This window comes from Cyclopterus lumpus, chromosome 12 (genome assembly GCF_009769545.1).
Source record: "Cyclopterus lumpus isolate fCycLum1 chromosome 12, fCycLum1.pri, whole genome shotgun sequence".
Classification (NCBI taxonomy): domain Eukaryota; kingdom Metazoa; phylum Chordata; class Actinopteri; order Perciformes; family Cyclopteridae; genus Cyclopterus; species Cyclopterus lumpus.
The window spans coordinates 18,687,126-18,708,323 of record NC_046977.1 but is presented as its reverse complement, the minus strand read 5'-3'; the positions used below and the strand labels follow the sequence as shown (position 1 = coordinate 18,708,323).

The 21,198-nt window shown below is 41.6% G+C and overlaps 1 protein-coding gene and 1 pseudogene across 1 annotated transcript; both read right to left on the bottom strand.

The window, feature by feature from the left end:
• Nucleotides 1-7,438: 7,438 nt before the first annotated feature.
• ier5l (immediate early response 5-like) lies at nucleotides 7,439-9,895 on the bottom strand. The gene has a single exon (XM_034546964.1). The coding sequence runs from the start codon at nucleotides 9,752-9,754 to the stop codon at nucleotides 8,879-8,881; it is 876 nt and encodes a 291-aa protein (XP_034402855.1). The 5' UTR covers nucleotides 9,755-9,895; the 3' UTR covers nucleotides 7,439-8,878.
• A 10,431-nt stretch (nucleotides 9,896-20,326) lies between these two features.
• LOC117741017 lies at nucleotides 20,327-20,468 on the bottom strand (annotated as a pseudogene).
• Nucleotides 20,469-21,198: the final 730 nt, after the last annotated feature.

Genomic DNA, 21,198 nt, shown 5'->3' with positions numbered 1-21,198 from the left:
AAAAAAACATTCACAGGGCCATTTATATGTGAACTTTTAAGTAGAGAAGCTAATACTTCTGTACTTTTACTTGAAGATTTGATTTACAAGGACTTTTACTTTGTTTTTTTATATGGTTGCATTGAGGAAAGATTGTGTATGTTTTTACTCAACTTTATTTAATCAGCTATTCATCTATTCAGTACAGTCCAGTCAATAAGTTCAGCGTTTTATTGTAAAAAGATAGACCCATTGTGAAATAGATAAATGAATTGAATAATAAACATTCTCTCCATTTCCTCTTCTGAGCTTTTATTATCACTTTAGAAATTACATTCAAAATCCTCATTATTTCTATTTTCAGTGTACTAGTAACATTGTGACCTGATTAGTTATTATGATATGCAAATAAGATACAGCATTATGTCCCCAATATGGAATAATACCATAACCTAGTTTTCAATATGCAATATGCAAATTCATATTTAATAGGGGCGTGGTCAGTTTCTTTCAGCATGTTTTTTTAATTGATATGCAGCCATTCTTATGCACAACAGGCGTGGTCTATTTGTGCACAGTTATATGAGGAATTTAATCAAATCCTTTGCATTTGATTGGAGTGGACGGGCTCATACAGCTACAGAGGTCTGTGGCTCCACACACACCTCCCTTCACTAAAGGTTGGGATGGATATAATGATGTTTTTGATTGAAATTGGTTGGTAGGCCTACTATAGCTTACATCACCACACATCATTATTGTGTCTTACAAGGATTACAAGGAAGAATTGATCTTTTTCATATATTATTGCTATTGATATATATATTGATTGTCATTAGGCACAGTAGGACAGGTGATGTGATTTAAAGGGTGAAAAAAGGCATTTTTCAATTGATCTGGATTTAACTCGAAATGGGGGAGAGACCTATGTGTTCAGACCAAGCCCCCAGGAGGCACATTTGACATAGTGAATAGTCCTTATAAAAGTTATAATACATCCATTTATTTTTCTTCCTTTATTGGTGTGATCAAGGGCTGGGAGGCGGGGCTAAAATTAATGCTTGTGTGATTAGGGATTAGTTTCAAATGGTCCCAAATATGTAATACTAATGAAAATTCATTTTTTTTATAAATGTGTACAAGGATATGTGAGCAATTTTGTGTTTTATGATCCAATCTACACACAAATACCAAGCTTCCAATCTAAATATATGTCAAACATGTTAGCGTGTTAGCCTCGCTATGATGGGGGCTGTCGTTCCCCAACTGTATAGAAATGACCAGAGGTGTCAAAAGTATTCACATTCATTACTCAAGTAGAAGTATAGATACTAGGGTTTAAAAATACTTCTGTAAAAGTTGAAGTATCAACTCAAGCTTTTTACTTAAGTAAAAGTACTATAAAAGTAAAAGTAATGTAAGGGGAATTTTTTTTCCATTAAGGACAAACTCTTAATCCGCGTCTCAGGGGCCTATAGTGCACTACCCCACCTCCCCCCAAAACAATAATTGTTCCAAAGGCCATAATCACTATAATGTTGTATTAAAATGTTATGTTGAAAAATGTGGGATGCACTAGGCTACCCGTTTCAGCTGCATATATGCCCATTGAAAATTATCCCATTTTATTACAATGCAAATACATTAAAGTGTACTACTGAGCATTAACATGAGTTTCATGGAGCGGAAGAAATGACTATAACTAGTTGCCTATAAGTATTGTAATAGTGCAAAAGGTCAAACTTCAGTGGAATGTTATCAATAACCTTTATTGGAAGAGACCATTGAGACCTTTGGACTCAATCCCGTATGTACATCAACACTACCAATAGGCTTTGTTCAGCCGCAAAAGCAGCAGGTTCTCAAAGCTATTTGAGCCAATGCATGCTCTTCTTGGCCTGAAGATGAGCCCTGCAACACTAAACAGTCTTTCACAGGCTGCTGAGGCAGGAAGTGCCGTATTAAATTTAAGTGAAAGCTGGCACAGAGCTGGGAAGGACTTCAGTACATCTACTGTGTCTCCTCCTGGGCACCCCAGGTACGCATCCAACTGCTGGGTCGTTTCAAGAGGGCCGGTCTTCTTCAAGGAGGAAAAGAAGTCCTCTTCCTCAGATGATTGGGAGCCCTCAATGACGTGATTCTAAGCCTGACAGTCCAAGTGGCTTCTAATATAGTCAAGGCCTGTGGAATAAAAAAAACATAATCAGGATAATTTAGACAATATGACAGTATTGTAATTGTGTATTGGATTGTGTGTGTGTGTGTCATTAAATGTAATTTCACTGTCTCCATAGAAATTACACGTACTGAGGGGAAGTTGAGAAGTGAGACACTTACCAAGTTTGAGGATATTTCTGTCACTTAAATTTAGGAACTAGAATGGCTGCGGCTCTGGATCTGCAAGCATCTCTCCGAAGCGTTTTTGAAGGCCTGAAAGAAGTGCCGTAATCAAAGGCTCACAGAACTTGGAGGCGACGTGAAGGTGCTGGAGCTTGGTCCTTAGCAGAGTTATGGTTGGGACCAACCATCCCACCTGCACACTGGTTTCTCCCTGAAGGACGTCAAGTGCCTTGGCAATTGGGCTCATTGTCTTTGCATATTCTGCAAGAAATGCAAGTTCCACTCGAGTAAACCTGTACAAAGAAGAAAAGAAAAACACAACATGGAACATTTAGCCTACTTGATGTAGCACCTTTAACTGGATAATTAAAAAGGAAACATATTGTCATCTGAGACTTTTAGAAATGTAGTTGTGTTGCTACAAATCACATCCATAGTAAATTTGGGGACTGTATATTGGCATAGTGCATACATGTGTTCTACAGTACTCAAAGTATAAAACTGTAACTTAATCTATTGTTAATCACTTCATTAACCGAAAGGCATAAAAACAAGCATTTACTTAGGTTACACAGCAGTGTGTTTACTCTAGTTCACTGCAGGCAGCTGCAAGGGCTCCCTCACCTTGTTCTCTTGTTATTCTCACTATTCTTTCTACGGCTGAGAAGAGTGAATTCCACCTTGTAGCAACAGGCCTTACGAGTTGGAGTTTGCAGTGGTCTTCAATTACTTCAGATGCAGGGTTGATCTTGAACTTTTGTTCCACAGGCTAGAGCATTTGGCAAATGTGGACCTTGCCACACGCTTGTACAATGGGTTGACCTCTGCTTTTGAAGCATCAACTGTGGACACTAAATTGAGGAGGTGGCAGGCGCAACGATGGTGCTTGGGTAGCTGGTATTCCAAGTAGTCATCTTCGTCCAACAGGGCTCCGGCATCAACAAATTCAACACCCTCAACGCTTTCCTCATCTTCATCATAATTATCATTTTGGCCACCATCATCCTCTTCTCCATCACCCTCTCCTACAGGTTCAGGATTATTGTTCTCGTCAGTCTGCCCATAAACTCTGAAGGCTTTCAGGAAGTTTGATCCATTGTCAGTTGTAGTGTGAACGATCTTCTCTCTGATAGTGAATTCTGTGTGAATATCATTAAGGGCACCAGCCAGGGCAGAAAAGTTATGTGACCCTTTAAGTTGCTTCCATGCCAGGGCAGCACAGGATCTCTGCATGGTCTGTGGGTTAAACCAGTGCGCAGTGACACCAATGAAACCACGACGGTGTGCCGTCAGCTTTCAGTTTTCTTTTCATTTCAACAGAGGCCTTTGTGACTTGGTTTACAACATGACATTTGTATTTGGCTGAAGATGTTGCACAAGATCAATGAAGCCCTGTTGCTGAACAATGTGTGGTGGGTGCAAGCCTTCGACAACAAATTTGAGGACTACTTTATCCACACTTGCCTGGGACACTCTTCGAGTCTCCCACAGCTTGGTTTGTTTGGAGGGTGGGTCCAAAGAACCTTCAGTGGATGACTTCCTTTTGACGGCTGGTGAAGTAAGTTGCGTGTACCTCTCTAGACAAGTGGGTACAGATTGAGATTCATATTATTTCTCTCAAACCACAAACTCAGATTATCTAGGATTTACGCTGTATTAAATGTCCTGCTTGAAGTTCATGAAAGAAGGTGAAAGTTAGGGAGCAGTTTCACTGGTCTATGCAATTATGTTGAGCATAACAGAATATTTACAGCTGTTTTATGACCACAAGCAGCTACTGGCATGACCAAAAAGTAGCATTATTGATGAGATAGTCCGACTTTAATTCATTTTAAACTGCATTTGGCTGATAGTTGGGCCTATTACCTCTTTACAAGGACCCATGGGGCCTGCCCTACACAGGTGCGCGCACTCTCATACACAGACAAGATCATGCCTATCCTTAGTATATGCTTTATCAACAAGCTGTAGACTACAGCTTTGCACAATTAACCTACAAATATTGCATATAGCAATAATATAAGTTCAGATGACCTTTGGCTGAAGTTGAATTTCAAATGTCACACAGAGCCCAACAAACGAACTTGCAACGTTGAATCACAGCCTTTTTCAAATTCGACGGCAAGTTTTTGAAAGCCATTAGCTCGTGGTACTTGGGTGCGCAGAGCTTGCAGCGCATTCGAAATGAATTGTTTTTGCACCCAACCATCTCGAAAAAATTCTTCCAGGTACGGCCAGGGATGTACAAGGGTTGGCTGGTCTTGTTGGCTATCAACCTCCTCGCTGATACCTGATTGGGAGTGGGATATTCCGCTTGAGTTCTCTGACACATACATCTTTGTATGCAAAAAAAACATATATGAAACTACAATCAACACAGCATGATTCTGTATTGATTGTAGTTTCATATACAAGTAGCAGAAAATTACCAGCTTAGTTTACATGGAAAACTCAAACTGGTTAAAAAAAAGGGCAGGTTTTCAGATGTATCCTAATGAGCCTGGACCTGGTCTACATCAGAGCCCCCAAACCCCCCGACCTCCACTTCCCCCACAGACCTCTGTGCAACCTAGCTGACCCCCCCCCCCCCCCCCCCCCCCCCCACACACACACACACACACATACACCCACCCACCAACTACTGTCACAGTTGGCCCCTTCCCCCTCTGCAACCCCCCCCAATGCATCAACCCCCTTTCCTGACAAAGCACGCCTCCCTGCCCCCTCAGACTCTCACCCTCCCTCTGTTGTGTTCCTCCCAGCTACCCCCACCAACACTAGTCCCCCCCCATCCTAACCACATCAGTGAGTGATTGGTAAAATAAATAAAACACTCTTTAAGCATTTCTATCCAGTCATGCTTCAGATCTATAGGTATTCTTCTATTTATTTTATTTTGGATATCTGAGTTTTGTGTGTAATTTTATTTTTCACATTATATATTATATTGTATTACAATAGAATCAAACCAAAATAAATCACAACATAGGCAGAAGAATCCTAAATGCAGATGTGTATGACAAATAGGGTAGATCAATAATTAAAAAAACACTGATACCAAACAGAACTTCAAAGGTTTCGATTGAGAGTGTGTGCGTGTGTTCAGGAGTGTGTGTCTTTCCCAGTCCAGAGGGAGGAGCTGTGTGTACACCATGGTAAATGTGCTCATTGGCCACAACGCACAGAGGCTGAACCACGGTTTGCTTCTGATAGCATGTCATGTTTTTGTTTTGTTGGATCCTTTATTTTGAAGCAGAGGTGTTGTGTCTTAGTGCAGGAGGCAGATGTGCTCTGTAAATAAGCAAATAAAGGCTCCTCTGCACTCTGTCTCTGTATCATTACACAAGGCATTGTTCACATTGCCTCATTCGTTCCATTACACTCCACCTACTGAAAGTTATTATGGGTAACAGGAGCTGGAAATAGCCCACAGAGTTGGAGGAGCAGCCATGTGTTGGGATAGAGACAGAGAAATGAGCCAGGCAGGAAGAGGAGGAGGATGAAAGAGAGGAGGAGGAGGAGGCTGTGAGGGAGGGTCAGCCTGCGGTGGCTTTGCTCTGGATACACAGCCCGACTGATATCTCCATTCATTGATTTTAAAGAACACCACCAAGTGGCACAGAGCAGAGATAACATGACTCAGAGTTTAGCTTGGGGAGGGAAGGCTATGTCTCATGATGGTGCAGGTAGTGCATTTATTTTATGGATTCATGGATCTTTTGTTAGGGACAGATATAATAAACATGGACACAATGAAAACAACTATCCTAGATAGATAGATAGATAGATAGATAGATAGATAGATAGATAGATAGATAGATAGATAGATAGATAGATAGATAGATAGATAGATAGATAGATAGATAGATAGATAGATAGATAGATAGATAGATAGATAGATAGATAGATAGATAGCAATCGTGTTGATGCTAATTTGCAACAGCCATCCCTAGAATGACTTGTTCAGCATTAATTCATTATGAGCAGCTCTTTGGTCAAATATGCTGGGGAGTAAAACACAGCATTTGACACTTAAAAAGCAATAGATTAATAATTAACTTAAGATCCACTTACAAGTGTTTTCTGGAGCTTTCTACTGCAACTACAGGGGAGTTTGCTCATGACGATAGCTCAGCTGTCATCATGTGAGTCCAATCAAATGTTGAACATACAATGAATGCAAGATATATAACATGCATACGCCGTCCATTAAGGAAGACCTTGACATGTAAAAAGATAAGTGGACATTGAGTTTACTTCTTTAGGTTTCTTTTCTTTTCTTTTTTCTTCTTTTTATCAAACTACTGTTTCCAAGCTCAAATAAAAATAGGTACTGTTTTGGACATTGTTATATTGTATTAGTATTGTTCCCCCTTTCTAAAGGTTTACGTGTTGTTACAAATTACTTTATTGATGTTACATAATTTAGTAATGATTTATAAGTCATTAATAGCAAGATTGGGAAAGATAACAATAAAAAACTTTTTAATGGAACAGTTTGGGGAAATACGCATTTGCTTTCTGGCAACTTAGTTGAGAAGATCACTCTTGTATCTGTTTGCAGAACTGAGAAATATTCTGGAACATAACCTTGTTTTTAGACTTTAGTGCTGATGAAGTAATTAAGATATAATGTGTAAATCAGTGAGTTTCAGAAAACTGTTACCTACAAATCCAGGCTAACTTTTTCCCTGTTTCCCATCTGTGTGCTAAGCTAACCTTCTGCTTGCTGTAGCTGACATAATGGCATAAGGGCCATCTTTCCCTTTAGCCTTTACTGCAGACTTGATGAATTACTGTAAAAAGTCCCTTGATTATTTACATATGACTCTAGACTTATGAAGCTTATAATAAAGCAAGAAACCTGTCACTCTTTATTAATGATGTATGTATTACCATACGTTGAATAGGTAAATACAAGGAATAGACATCAGTGGTCCTGATGTAATAAGCAATAAAGTGTTTCTACTAAATGTATTGAAGTGTGTTTTTTCTAATGTGTGACCCTAGTCAGTCACTGTAGGCCTGTGACCTCATAAATATTCAATCAGAAGAAACGGCTAGTATACGGTTTTCATTGTTTATTTAGACATTTTTTAACAAATATTTTCTGGAACAGTTTTACCCGGTGATATACAATTTAGTAAGGACAGAAGTACAAGAATAACAACTAAATATATAGAGAATGGCTGAATACTCTCTTTATTTTGGTACACATAGTGCTCATAAAGCTAATGCGTGGATTCTCGGGTTATGGCTAAATCAGGAGTTTGCCTTTTTAAAACAAAAGGACTAAGATAATTATTTCACAAAACAAAGTAAACTCACAAAACCAAGAAATGTTGGAATTCTGAATAACTGTGAAGGCTTTGAGCAACAACCATGATTAAGAGGGGGGTGGGGATCCAACCAGCACTGTTCACTATCTCACACTGGGAGAGTGTTTCAGTACCGATGTGTTGGAGAGCCATTAAGTGATGTGAGTGTTTAGGAAGGAGTCTTGTTTTACATGACAACAAACAGTTTTTCCAAATGGCTCCTCGGCCCAGAACAGGAGAGACATTCAGTCACTTTCTGTTTGTTACAATAGCTAGCAGTGGTGTGCATTTCATTTAAGGCAATGGACGTCAATCCCTTCCACCAGTCCCACTTCTGTAGGTCATCTGCAGACATTATCTCCTATTCTGACACCAGGAACGCTCGTACAAGACTCACTGTGTATAACACAAACTCTCTCATCTCCCTCCTCTTTTAAATGCTCAGTTTTTAAATACTTTTTCCTTTTTCCTGCAAAAATAAAGTAGATTTAGACTTTGTAGTGGAGACCGGGCTCAGTTGTAACGCCTCCATATCCTCCAATCAGAAACAAGTGTGGGTGATGTCACACATACACACCAATGAACCACGGTGACATATTATTATATTATGTGAGGTATAATTCTTGACACTTTTGTCTTTTTGTTAAAAGCATGTGAAACGCAATCCGATGCTGGGAGGTAACGGTTATAAAATCCATGTCAGTGTTCCACATATGGAATAATTAAAGTTATAGGTTACAGTTTGGCTAATTGTGATAATTTGACACTTTGAGTGTTATACGTTTATTAATAATTAATTATAAACGAGTGACCATCACTGGGAAGTTGAATGGCATCTCCTACTGACCGTGCTGCTGTTGGTGAACTGACCTCACAGGAGACTGACTGTGTGTGTAACAATGCACAGCTTCTGGGATAACACTGACTTACAGCAGACTATGGTACATAGAGAGGAGGTTTATTAATATTCTGTAGTGTTCCGAAAACCTGTTCAAAGAACATTCCCAGGAGGTTGTAGAACACATTCCGTCTTGCATGGCCATTTAAAAAAACACAGAACATTTGCTGAAGTTGCACAGACGACATGAGAATGTGTTGTAAACACGGGGAAGATACTTTGTTATCAAGAACATTCTCCTGAGTTTAGCCAAGTGTTTCCCAACAATGTCCCCTGGGTTCACTTTAGTTGAATACTTCATGTTACAACTGACCCCGGTGTCTCCGAAAATAAAGGGTTTGATTCAAAATGCCACAATCGCTCGGGTCCATGCCCCCAGACTAGCCAGGACCTGTTTGCTACAGATCTGTTCCAAGTCCGCCTGTCTGCTCAGCAGTCCTGAAAACCCCGAGCCGAAGATGGAAATCAGGTTGGAGATATTGGAAGTGTCCGTGTAGTCGAGGCTGGAGTAGGAACATTCCTCGCGTTTCGCCCGTTTGCGAGCAGCTGTAAAGTCCGATAGTTCCTCAGCGTCGGATATACAACAGTCGAACTCAACCTTCCGTTTCTTGGCCGGGGACTGGAGTGCATCACAGCAGCAGTCCTGGTGGAGGTAGCCGTTCTCCACTGTGGTCACCACATGTGTGTCCAAATCCAGCACCGTGGTCTTGTTGCAGTGCGTGGTGTTGCTTGCAGGAAGCTGCTCACAGTGGGACACGGGCGAAGCCTCCATGCAGCAGCTTCGGTAGTAGTAGGGATCCGGTTCCCGGCTGCCGTCCTCGGGGGAAGAGCAGCCGAAAAGAGGGCTCGCTGTCCGGGCGTGCGTCGCTGACTGCGCCGTGCCTCGGTGGCACGCAGAGCTGCACAGACTCGCCTCTTCGCTGCAGCAAGTTGCCCGTGCCTGCTCCTCATCGTCGGCGTCCTCTGCGTCCAGATCCAGCGGGTTGAGCTCCTGGATCTCATTGCAGACCGTCATCACCTCCTCGTACTGCTGCATCCTATAGATCTCCGCGTATTTCTCCTTGATGTAGACCTGCCTGGCATTCCTCAGCACATAGGACACCAGCAGGTTTTTGTGCAGCTTGATCCCCCCTCTCTGCGTCCTGGAGTTGTGGATCTTCATTAGAGAAATGGAGATCAGGCTTTGCGCGTCCACTGCGCATTCCATGGTGTTGATCATTCTGGTGTTCCCCAGTCTACCTCCAGCTCCTCTCCGGGAGACGAAACCCGACTCTCGGCTATCTCAACGGGGGTCGTTTTGTTTGAGGAGAAAGGTTTAAGTCAGCTCTGTGGAGAAACATTGGACACAATGATCTGCCTCTCTCTGAAAGCCAGCAATTATTTGCAGATGGCCAGAAACCAGAACAAATATATAGTCAAGACAGAGGACCCGCCCTCTTCAAGAAGAGCCAATTAGCTACCTGGAATCTGTTGAGTGACAGTCTGGCGCGCTGGAAATATGTCGGTCTCGACCAATCAGCGTCAGGCGGTTCCTCTGTACTATTCAAATTCCACCCAGGTTGTCTAAGAGGAATGTCCTCATGTCAGCTACCCCACAGCTCGGACTTCCAGAAAACCAGTACAACCCACCAAGAAAAATGTTGGTGTCCCAAGGACAAATATCAATATTCGTTTGACCCTTTTAGACCAAGATAAATAAAGCATAACTTCATTTTGTCTCCAAACTGTTTAATTATGACAGACGTGACAAGAAACAAAACAAGTAGATGAACAACAACCAAAACAACCGCATAAATGATGACGTCTAGGGCTAAAACGAAAAATGTGCACTGGAAAAAAATTTCTGTGACAGTCCTTATACACCCAATACATATTTGTGGGTTTTAAATCTACAGTGTATACATACACATATTTTGATCCATGTACAAACAGAATGTCAGTCAAAATGTGGTGGAATTGCTGAAGTCATCCTATAATGAAGACATGCTCAGTCATAATGCACATTAGTAACATGAGTGTTAGAAAGCCTGTGTTTACAAAGACCTGGAGGGAAGTACCAACAAAAGCACATTCCCTTTCTTATCTATGCAGATAGTTTCATTTGGATTTGTCCTGGTTGTGAGATTTCTGCCTCCATCTGAATACAATGGAGGTAAATATAATGTCATTTGCGGTGCTCACAGTATTGGAACATTTTTTGTAACATTTAAAGAGGTGTCTTTTTGGACACATTGTCCTGGTTACTCTGGCTCATCCACAGCCCTCACTGTCAACAGTTTTCATTGTACTGTCTTTCCAGCAAAGTCGCTATGAAATTGATGATACATGATTACCTTGTCCATTCCAATCCACCTCCATTGTATTCGGGTGGATGCAGAAATCACAGGGACAACTGTATTACATGTAATGTAATGTATTCTTTTTTGGGAGTGAGAAGTTTCATTGGTGGATACATTACATGTCATTTAGCTGACGCTTTTATCCAAAGCGACTTACAATCATATTACATTCATACAGCTAAAGGAATCAATTCAATTATGTGTCTTGCTCAAGGAGACATTGACTAGGGCGGGGATTGAACCACCAACCCCCCCTGCTTAAAGGACGGACCTGCTAACCACACAGTCACCCTACATACCAGCGGACCTCCATGGCTGAGACCTGTGTCCATTTGTGTCTCCAATGGCTCCAACATGTATCTAACTGCACAGGATTCCACGCAAAACATCCAAACTTGTCTTGAAATATAATGTGAGTGTCTTGTCCACAAGTAGTCAGAGTTTTTACTGAGGCTCCAAGTTACCTTCTTCTATGTGCCATGGTGGCACTTTGAGGATGTCATTTAAACCTACAATAAAGAACATTTATAATGGGTCACATGGTTGTATTGCTTGTAGTGACAAACACATTGAGAATTATTATTTGGCCTACAACTTCACAGTCTTGGTTTGCTTTCAGGTTTTTCATAGCGTCGCTTCCAGTAGAAGCAGGCAGCTTTTTTCAGAGAGCTCTAAAAGGCCACTGTACACTTCCTGCTCAGCACCATGAGAGGACCACAAACATGGCTCTACATGAAAAGTGATGTTGCTCTGGCCCAATCTCCACACTCACATTGAGTGTTTGAGGACTTCATAGCAATGTAACAATAAACACAAGGTTGCCAGCATGTAGACATAAGAAAAAAAGGTAAACAAAGTAAAAAAGTATCAAATAAATACCCATGATATGAAGTTGTCATGGTAACATATTTTGTTGCAGCAAAGTGCTGTCCCATTCGTCAAGCCCTTACAGTCGCTTACAGTCTCTTACACTCAACCATTTAACAGGTGACGTCAGTATGGTTCAGAGCTTAAGGCCTTTACGGGGGTCATTGGGCCTGGGCCTCTGTGTCTGCTGGATGTGTCAGTGTGAATGGTACAGCCGGCATCGCTGTCGAATAACGTCTTGCTGCCATCTCAGCTGAAGGACAACTGTGTCCCCCCGTTCTACCACCGTTACTTTTTATACAGAGCAGCTAAGCGGAACGACAGCACAGTGAATAGACTGTGTGGAAGTGGGCTTCTGATGCCTACAGTAGTTTTCTGATACATGTCAGGTAATCATTACACCGTTATAGATAGACAACTGTTGACTGACATCTTTTACAAACCCAACACTGACATGCTTCATCTTGCTTTCACACCCAACCCGTTTGGTTCGGTTAAAACAAACTCAGGTCCATTTGCCTGGTTCGGACGGTTTGTTTGGGCTGGTGTGAAATCTGTCAATGTATTAATCTAGTGTAGTAATCTAGTGTATTAATCTAGTGTGGACCAAACAACCAAACTGCGACCACCTGCTTCCAAGTTGACTCTGGTACAGTTTGTTTGTGGTGTGAAAGCAAAGGATCCAACCATTTTATGATAGCAGATATGTGATATTAGCATAATTTCATGAGCTGAACTTCTAATTAGTTCATCTGCTGACTGTTCAGGAAGTGATCATCTTGATCAGTATTTAAGGTGTATAACTATTTATGTAAATCAACACATCAGAGTGGTAATAGATCAACAGCGGTTTAAACCGCTGTGCTAGTATCTGACTGTGTACTTTGTCAGTTCATTATGTACAATAAAAAGTGTGTGACAGCCATCCACAGTAATGAGCCCTGAATCATTACTGCACAAACAGCTCATGCTGTGCCCGTGGGCTCCAGTCATCTAAGAGCATGCAAAATGACATTTGATCATTGTTGTTATTACCTGTTATTGTCATTATTAACATTGTCGATTTGCAGACTTATAATACTAATAATGCTTATCATCAGTTAATTCCTTGTGAACTCTTTGTGACACCAAAGTCGTTTTGGTGTCCTCCAGAGTCAGGAAGCGGGCTGGTAAGATCACTGCAGACCCTTCACACCCTGGACACAAGCTGTTCAAACTACGCCACAACCACCAGACACAGGAACAGCTTCTTCCCTCTGGCCGTCACTCTGTTGAACAATTAATCACCTCCATCTGCACTATGAACACATTTCTGCACTACATCCCCATTTCACTGTTGTTATTGTTGATATTGTTGTCTTTAATGTCTTTTTTATATTTCACTTGTAATTGTAATTTAAATATGTTGTACGATGAGAGCGTACGTGTAACCGGAGTCAAATTCCATGTACGTGCACACGCCAATAAAGCTGATTCTGATTCTGATATACACATCATAAGCATTAGAGTGCTGCATAAACTGTTGGTCCTAATGATGCAGGATGACAATTGCCAAAACTGTTCAACCAATGAGCTACCTTTCAGTTTGTATGACTTCATGTTAACTCCTCTTGGGTGTTTAATAAAAGACCCTCCCCAGAACTCAAATGCAACAATGTATCCTTCTTTCCCTTGGTGTGGACCAGATGAACCCAACTACAGGTGTGCCAAAAATGAGTTCATGCAGCTTTACATAGAAGTATGTTTTTTAGGTTTTTTGTACACTGACAGGTATTTCATATATCTAGATATATTCATCTCTAAGATACGCCTTCATTTTAAAATTCCCATGACATGTCTGTGTCACCATTTTCGGTCAAAGTACAACTCAAGTGTCAAATCCGGTTTTAGTTGCTTTTTACGAGTTGATTTAAATGGAAACATGTTGTCATCATATTGATCACAGGCCCCTGAATTTAATCCAATTGAAATTGTATCACGACAGGCAAATATATTGCTGTCCAAAGAATCTATATCATATCTTATTGTGATTAAACTTGCAATATACACCCCAGTGAATATGTCCCCTGCCTTCGCCCTATGTCAGCTGGGATAGGCTCCAGCGCCCCGCGACCCTAATGAGGATAAGCGGTATTGAAAATGGATGGATGGATGGATGGATAATAACTGTTATAATAATACAATTTATTATAATTTTAATTATATTAATGTTATCATTAACATGGCAGCTGAATATGTGGAATGAATAACGGATGGTAGGATTAATGAAAGAAAACGCTTTTTCACACAAACACAATCACATAGCAGGACGCCAGCATTGCAGTGGCCTCTACAGGTTTATTCACAGGTTCAAATATTTGCTGTGTGAGTGCAATAACCCGTGTTGAACCTGCAGAGGCCAGTGCAGCACTAGTTTTCTGCCCTTTGTTATTAGTGCTTTGTTACTGTTTCCAAATTCTCATTCTGAGGTGGGACATTGCTTCTACGGTCTTCAATAGGAAATTTATTTTCCATTCAGTATGAAGCAGAATCCATGAGTCTGACTGGATAAGCTGAGCTGAGGGATGGCTGAAGGACACCTGATTGTAATGTTCTCTACGATTGATGAATGATGCAGAGCTTCCAGAGGAGGTAGTTGTTTGCAAAGAGGAGCACAGTCCAGGTTTCATTCAGTTTAATAAAGATCACCGTTCACCAGATCAAGGCTTATTGGAGGTGCTGGAGCTGATATTCAACATTTAATGAAGAGCGTCCCCATGCTGAAGATTTCAGTGCCTTATTGATTGCTTGAGGAAAGCTGTTAGTAAGGAACCTCTTTGAGAATAGTTTTTTCAACCATTCAATGGCACAATTCGTAAAAACACAAGCCCGCCATTTCATTTGCTGTGCTTTTCAGGATAGCGGAGAGCCTATGGTTGTGGGCCTCAGAGCACCTGCTGTCTCTGAAGGCTCTCCATATCTTTCGACTGGAGGACAGCGGTGCCAACCTAACGCTGAGAGGTGAACCACTAGGAGACAAGTGGAGGCATTACCCCGAGGTGGTGACCTAGATGTGGATCCGTTTTGGGAAAGTGGAAGTGGATCTGTTTGCTAATCGACGCAACACCCACTGCCCGATATGGTTCTCCCTTCCATGCAGGATGATCCACCACTGGGAGTAAATGTATTTTCACACGTGCCATGGACAAAAAAAGTTGCTTCACTCCTCTTCGACATTCTACCTTGTCCGTCTCCTGCTGCAGAGTGAGGTAGGAGCAGTTGTCGGTCATTCTGGTAGCCCCAGGTTTAAATGACAATTTCCCAGTTCCAGGGGCTCTGTCTCGTGAGGCGGGGGACATCCTCTCCAGGCTTGGCTCCTGAGGGGGACAGCCTGAGGAGGCTGGACTGTCTGTACAGATTAAGCAGACCATCAAGGAGGCAATAACACCATCAAAGTGTCAGGGTTCCAACACTAGTGTGAGGAAAAGAGGCTAGATCCTCTGTCCTGTGCAGTTGGGTATATTCTCTCCTTTTTTGGTGGACCGGGGGACGTCTCATGCCACTGTTAAAGTGTATGCAGCAGCCAGGTCTTCCTGACCCAAGCGCTTTGGCGACCTGGTGTCAAGGGACAACACCCATTGATGTGTGCCTCCTCTCCACAGTGGGAACTGCCATTGGTGCTTGAGACCTTGTTGAAGGGTCCCATTGAGTCTCTGGAGTGCTCGTCTCTGAAGGTACTGTCATTAAAGACAGCTTTGCTGCTTGCATTAAACTCAGAAGAGTTAGCAAACTAACTGCCCTGTCAACGTACTTCAGTTGCTTGCTGTTTTGTAGTGACCGCAGTGGGGATTTATTCTCACCTTTATTGTTCCCAAGAGATTATGTAGTTCTTTCAGGTCGAGGGTTGAAACGTCTACATGTCCCCGTGCTCCTTGATGTGGTATGCAGGATGTCTAACCTTTTTCTTTTCTTTTTTTTTTGAACTCACTTTTTTTTAAATTTAGTTTTAAACAACATAACTATATGTATTTTCATACAGACACTTTCTTTGTCAATTTTTTTTTTGTCAATTCAGTTTATTTTATATAGCCCAATATCACAAATTACAAATTTACAATAGGGCTTTACAATCTGTACACATACGACATCCCTCTCCCAGGACCTCACATCGGACCAGGAAAAAATCCCAAGAAATAGAAAAAAAAACCTTTCACGGAGAAAAAAGGGAAGAAACCTTCAGGAGAGCAACAGAGGAGGATCCCTCTCCCCGGATGGACAGACACAATAGATGTCATGTGTACAGAATGAACAGCATTACAGAGTTACATAAACACATTCAATAAATATGATAGAATGTATGAATGGACCGCCACAATCCATGAAACAGAAGGCGTTAGAGAGTAGGGGGGGCGGGACGCATCAGCAGGGGCCATTCAGGTACAGTGTACATACAACAAAGAAAGAACAACAAACATCAAATGGTGCTCATTCCAAGAAAAAAAAAGAAAGGATAATAATGAATAGATTGCATACAAAATAATTAAATAACCTCTGTCTTTTTGACCCCTGCAGGGTTAGGCAATGGCTCTACCCAGATAGTAACTGAACTCAGTTACTTCCTATAAGGGTTGGCTGGCGCCTCCTACTTCTCTATTGTGGTGGCTAGGTCTTGTGCAGTGGAAGATTACTTCCCTACCGCCCCTTGTTACAACCCTGGCCGTATTTTTTTTTATTTATTTGTTTTGTATGGCTGCGTTTTGTGTGAGAATTAGTGCTGTCTTGTGAGGATCTTTTGCATCAATTTAGGTTTCTTTCTCTGACTGGCTGGAGTCGTGGGTTCGACCTGGAGTTTGTCTGCTGCTGACTGGTACAGTGTTTTACAAATGTTTGGATTTCCGGAAGTCTGGTAACATCATTTTGACAGCAGCAGCGTTCTGTCTCCAGCCTCCACATCTATTTTTTCAATACCATGGGATAATTTCAGAAGACTGTAGTCTGACTTTTCTTACTTTTATGGGGCGCAGCTGCTCCTCTTTACTAGATGTAACATAAATCAAGGGTTTGTCCAGAATCAACTTCCGGATAGCGAGATGTCCCGAGTTCAAATCCAGGACGAACCCCCACTTTATGTTACGCCCCAATCTAGGGGTCTGGGAGCGTAACATAAGAACTCAGAAACAGGAAGCAGATGAATGCAACAATTAACGATTACATTTCTGGATACAGCAATGTTCAAATTATTTACAGAGGTGAAGCTTCTGTCCAGAGTGATCCAAAGGCCAAAACAATAAACAAAATGGAGTGCTGGCCTATCACGATAACATAAAAGAAACAAACAAAATACTAAACCAATTAAGCTAAACTTTACTCTCTAGACAGTGTAAGGGTATGTCTGGGTCCGAAGCACCCCAATAAAGAAAAATTACAACAACCGCTCCCATTGAGAAATATTGCTAAACCATGGCACAATCAAGCTGCAAAAGTCACTGTATTGATCTGTTTTGTGCCAACCAAAAGCCAATGCATCCACAATGTTTCCACAACTTTCCACCGGATTGCAAGCTCGCTGGGTTACAGCGACTAGAAGAGAGGAATGTGCCACTTTCAAAATTCTTCGTGGGAGCACCTATGTCTGCAGTCTTCATTTAAAAATGAGGATATTTAACTCCGAAAAGGCTTAAGACATCCTAAAAAGGAGGCTGTTCCTTTGTCTGGAACGACTGGGAAGGAAGCCAAAAACGGCTGGTGTCAGTAGAACTTTACCTCATGTGGTGCAGCTGCTGTCCCTCACCCTGACCATGACGATACTTTATCGCCTCCACCTGGTCAGTTTAAGGCTTCCCAGTGAGAGTCAATAATAAAAAAATCTGGAGATGGAGTCGAGGCTGACAAAGGGGTTTTAATTGATGCTATGCTGTTTTTAATTGATGCTATTTTCATTTAAATTTAAGTAAAAGACACACAGACCCTCGCATCAAACATTTATACTTCAATCAGGGAGAGACCAGTTAGATAAAGAAAGGATACATGTTTATTGTTAACGGATGATATGAAATGATGAAGTCTTTGGCGCTTGGATTCTACGGGGAGATTTGCAATTGAGGGCCGACGCCCCGATCAGCAACGGGATAGATCCCCCCGTGGAGTACAGACCTGGTGGTGATGAGCTGATAGAATGATGAGTTGATGAAGCTGATGGATCCGTGAAGACTGGGCGGAGATGGGGAGGTGGATGGATGCGTAACAGCAGCATGAATGAACTGAAGGTAGAGAGACAGTCATATTTAAATGAGATAGCAGCAAGATGATTGGCTAATGTCATCGTTTCCGTCTAGAGGACAGACCTATCTGTCATCTTGTCTCCATTCTCACAAGAGTCAGAAAGCACATAAGCTACCCAATGTTTGGACTTGAAAAACACATCTAAATAGTTGTCGTAATAAAACATTTGGCGAACGGTGTTCTTATCCCTCCAGACAGAGGGATAAGAACTGGGAAAACAGTGTGTGCAAAGTCATACCACTCCAGCCCGCTGATGGCCAGCTGGCCTGTGATATTTATGGCTCTTTTACAGTGTGGCCTCACCTCTGACTGGAGTTTGGTTCCTTTAAGAATGAGGGCTGTCAGGCCTTGTTGCTGAGGACATGCCTCCCTTAACCTGCTGGCAGACACTCTTGGTGGTCATTCTTGGACCCACAAGGGGCAGTCAGACTGTTCCCTGTTCTCAGAGAGACCATGAGACACATTTATGCTCTCAAAGTGGCACTGCTGCACAGGCAGGTGAGGGAATTATGGGGCATTTGGATGTTTCATAGTTTCCCTAGTAGCCTCAAGAGGGCACTGGTATAATAAAACAGATCCAAAGGGCACAAGTCCAAATTTTATTTAATCACCATCGTGAGTTTCTAAAGTCCATAAAGAATTGTTCAGATCCATAGCTGTATCCAAATGTCTCGCAATTTGTCTCCAACAGGCACCACACCCAGGTCAGGAAGGGGCTCTACAATACCAGAATATATCAGGGTTTATAACAATCCAGTGTCAGGTCCAATGCCTCTTGGCTTCTAGTGTTGAGACAGTGAAACCAAAACAAAATGCTGAAGATCTGGCTCCATCGGTTCAATGCGAGAGCAAGTCAATCTGTTCTACAACAACAGTTATGTTCATATCATAATAACTGAGGCTGTAATTGAGAGTTTCGTGCATTCTTATTAGCACTAACACCTGCAATTGTGAGAGAATTGTGCACCCTATATATTCATGAGGTTTACTCACATTAATATATAGGCTGGATTTGATAGCTGACTCCACACCAACTTTCCCTGTAATTGTGGTCTATGAATCACCATCTCATCAACAGACCCTGTTCAAATAAAACAAAGACTGTTAAGTTGTGTACTTGAAAATGCCTCCACTTCCTTATAATATTAAACCAATCATAACCTATTTTGGATTGCTGTCTGTCTGTGTACCAAACATGTAATGACCCAATCTTTTAGTTTAAGGCACTAAAACATTTGAGAAAGAACCACCACCAAATGGGGCTCTTCCTGAAGCACAGGGACAATATGTGGACCATATCACCACAACAACCATGGCGGCTTCCAATGTGATCTGTAAAGGGACGTTCAAAGACAAAACAAAAAACAGATTTCAATAACCAAAAGGATGACTATAATAACACATTATAGGATATGATCTGATAGAATACAACACATGTTTTGTCATGCATGTCCTGAATTAATGTGCTATCACCATCTGGTACATTTCTCTTGTGAATATCTTGATATCTATCTATCTTGTTTTTCACAGGTTAATTTTCTAAACAAAACAAGTTCAAATATTTGGCAATTAAGAGTTTTACTGAGTTTTACACTGCATATATTTTCAAAACAACAATAACGTGCAACCTGTGCAAAAAACAAACAAAATTAGTGCAGATATGAGTGAGCCATCAAGTTGTTTCAGTATTAGTGGCTGCAATGAGCCTTCTTTCCAATACAGATCTTTTTTTTTGCAGACTTGATATGGTCACTTCAATTGATATGGCCACGTCAATTCATGCTCAATGTTAAGCTTAGATCAGTATTTTGTTTTGAAGGGCAACAGCAGCAAAGCCGATCTCACGGATAGGACGTGGCGAGTCTCCAAGAATCTTGGCCGTCGTAACCTGTTAATGCCGTAATGTAAACATTTACACAAAGGTATTTATTAATGACTTAGTTTTATGTCCGCGTACTTTGGTAATATGTGAAGTTCTCAATAAAGGTCTTTCTGCATTTTCTGTAATACCACAGTTTGAGAACCACTGCATAAAGTAGTGTAGCTACAAAAAAAAACATCTGACTATAATCACCTTATAAAGTGGTACACATGCAAGAAGTTGCTTATTTACACAGAGTTGTGTTACTGGTCACGCAATAAAGCTGAACATTCACTCTCCTTTTAGCTCTGTTGGTCAACACCAACTCATGGGGTAAATATCTGTCTCTTTAGCTGCTAAATGCTCCACTAGGTTCACCAGATAGTCACTAATTGAGTCAGCAATCCCTGTGGTTAAGGACAACCCGCTCTGTCCACTGAGTCACAATTACCCCTTAGAATCAGAGGAGAGCACCACTACCACAAATTATTCAGTTGAAATATTACAACAAATAAGGAATTGACAGCGATCAGCACAACCAGTGTGCAGTGTCTGAGCCTAGCCCTGATGAACCACCTTCTTGATCATAGTATCGCCTGTGATGTTCACGGTGATAACAGCGCCACCTAGTGAGCATAGATATGTATGACATAGGCGAGTAAGCAGACAGCCTATAATGGATACATGTGTGAAAGCGAGCGGAGAATAAAGGCCCGGCAACCTACACCAAGTTGTCGTTCATCCGGTGTATAACCACCCAACAGAAACACTACATTGGTGACGAGGAGTAAACGGAAAAATACCTTGAAGAATCAACCCAATTACTGCGTCTTTCTCTTTGTTTCTCAAGCAAAAAAAAAAGAGGCGAAAAACGGACACGCGGGTGAGTGAGGCTAACGCTAACGCTAGGTCAAGCTAGCGAAGCTAACAGACGGACGTGAATGGCAGTCGGCACACTGCAGCAAGCATGGCAGTAAACACCGCTGCGCTCCCACCTTTCGACATAGAAACCGACGCTGGCTCAGTTGGACCTCGCTGGAATAAATGGATGCAAAGGTTTGAAAATTACACCACTGCTATGAACATCGGTGGAGATGCTAGGCTCAAAGCATTATTGATACATATAGCAGGAGAACAAGTGCATGATATCCACGACACACTAGCAGCAGCAGATGACATATATGCAGAGACCAAGCAGAAGTTTGAAAAACATACAGTAGGCCTATCAAGTATACCTTTTCAGAAAAAATGTACAGGAACCAGGAGAAAATGTGGACAGTTATCACACTAGGCTAAGGATGTTAGCTAAGAACTGAGTTTGCAAATGTCGAAGCA

What these genes read in the sequence shown, in the direction of transcription:
- ier5l (XM_034546964.1), bottom strand. Translation starts at nt 9,754, where the DNA reads ATGATCAACACCATGGAATGCGCAGTGGACGCGCAAAGCCTGATCTCC.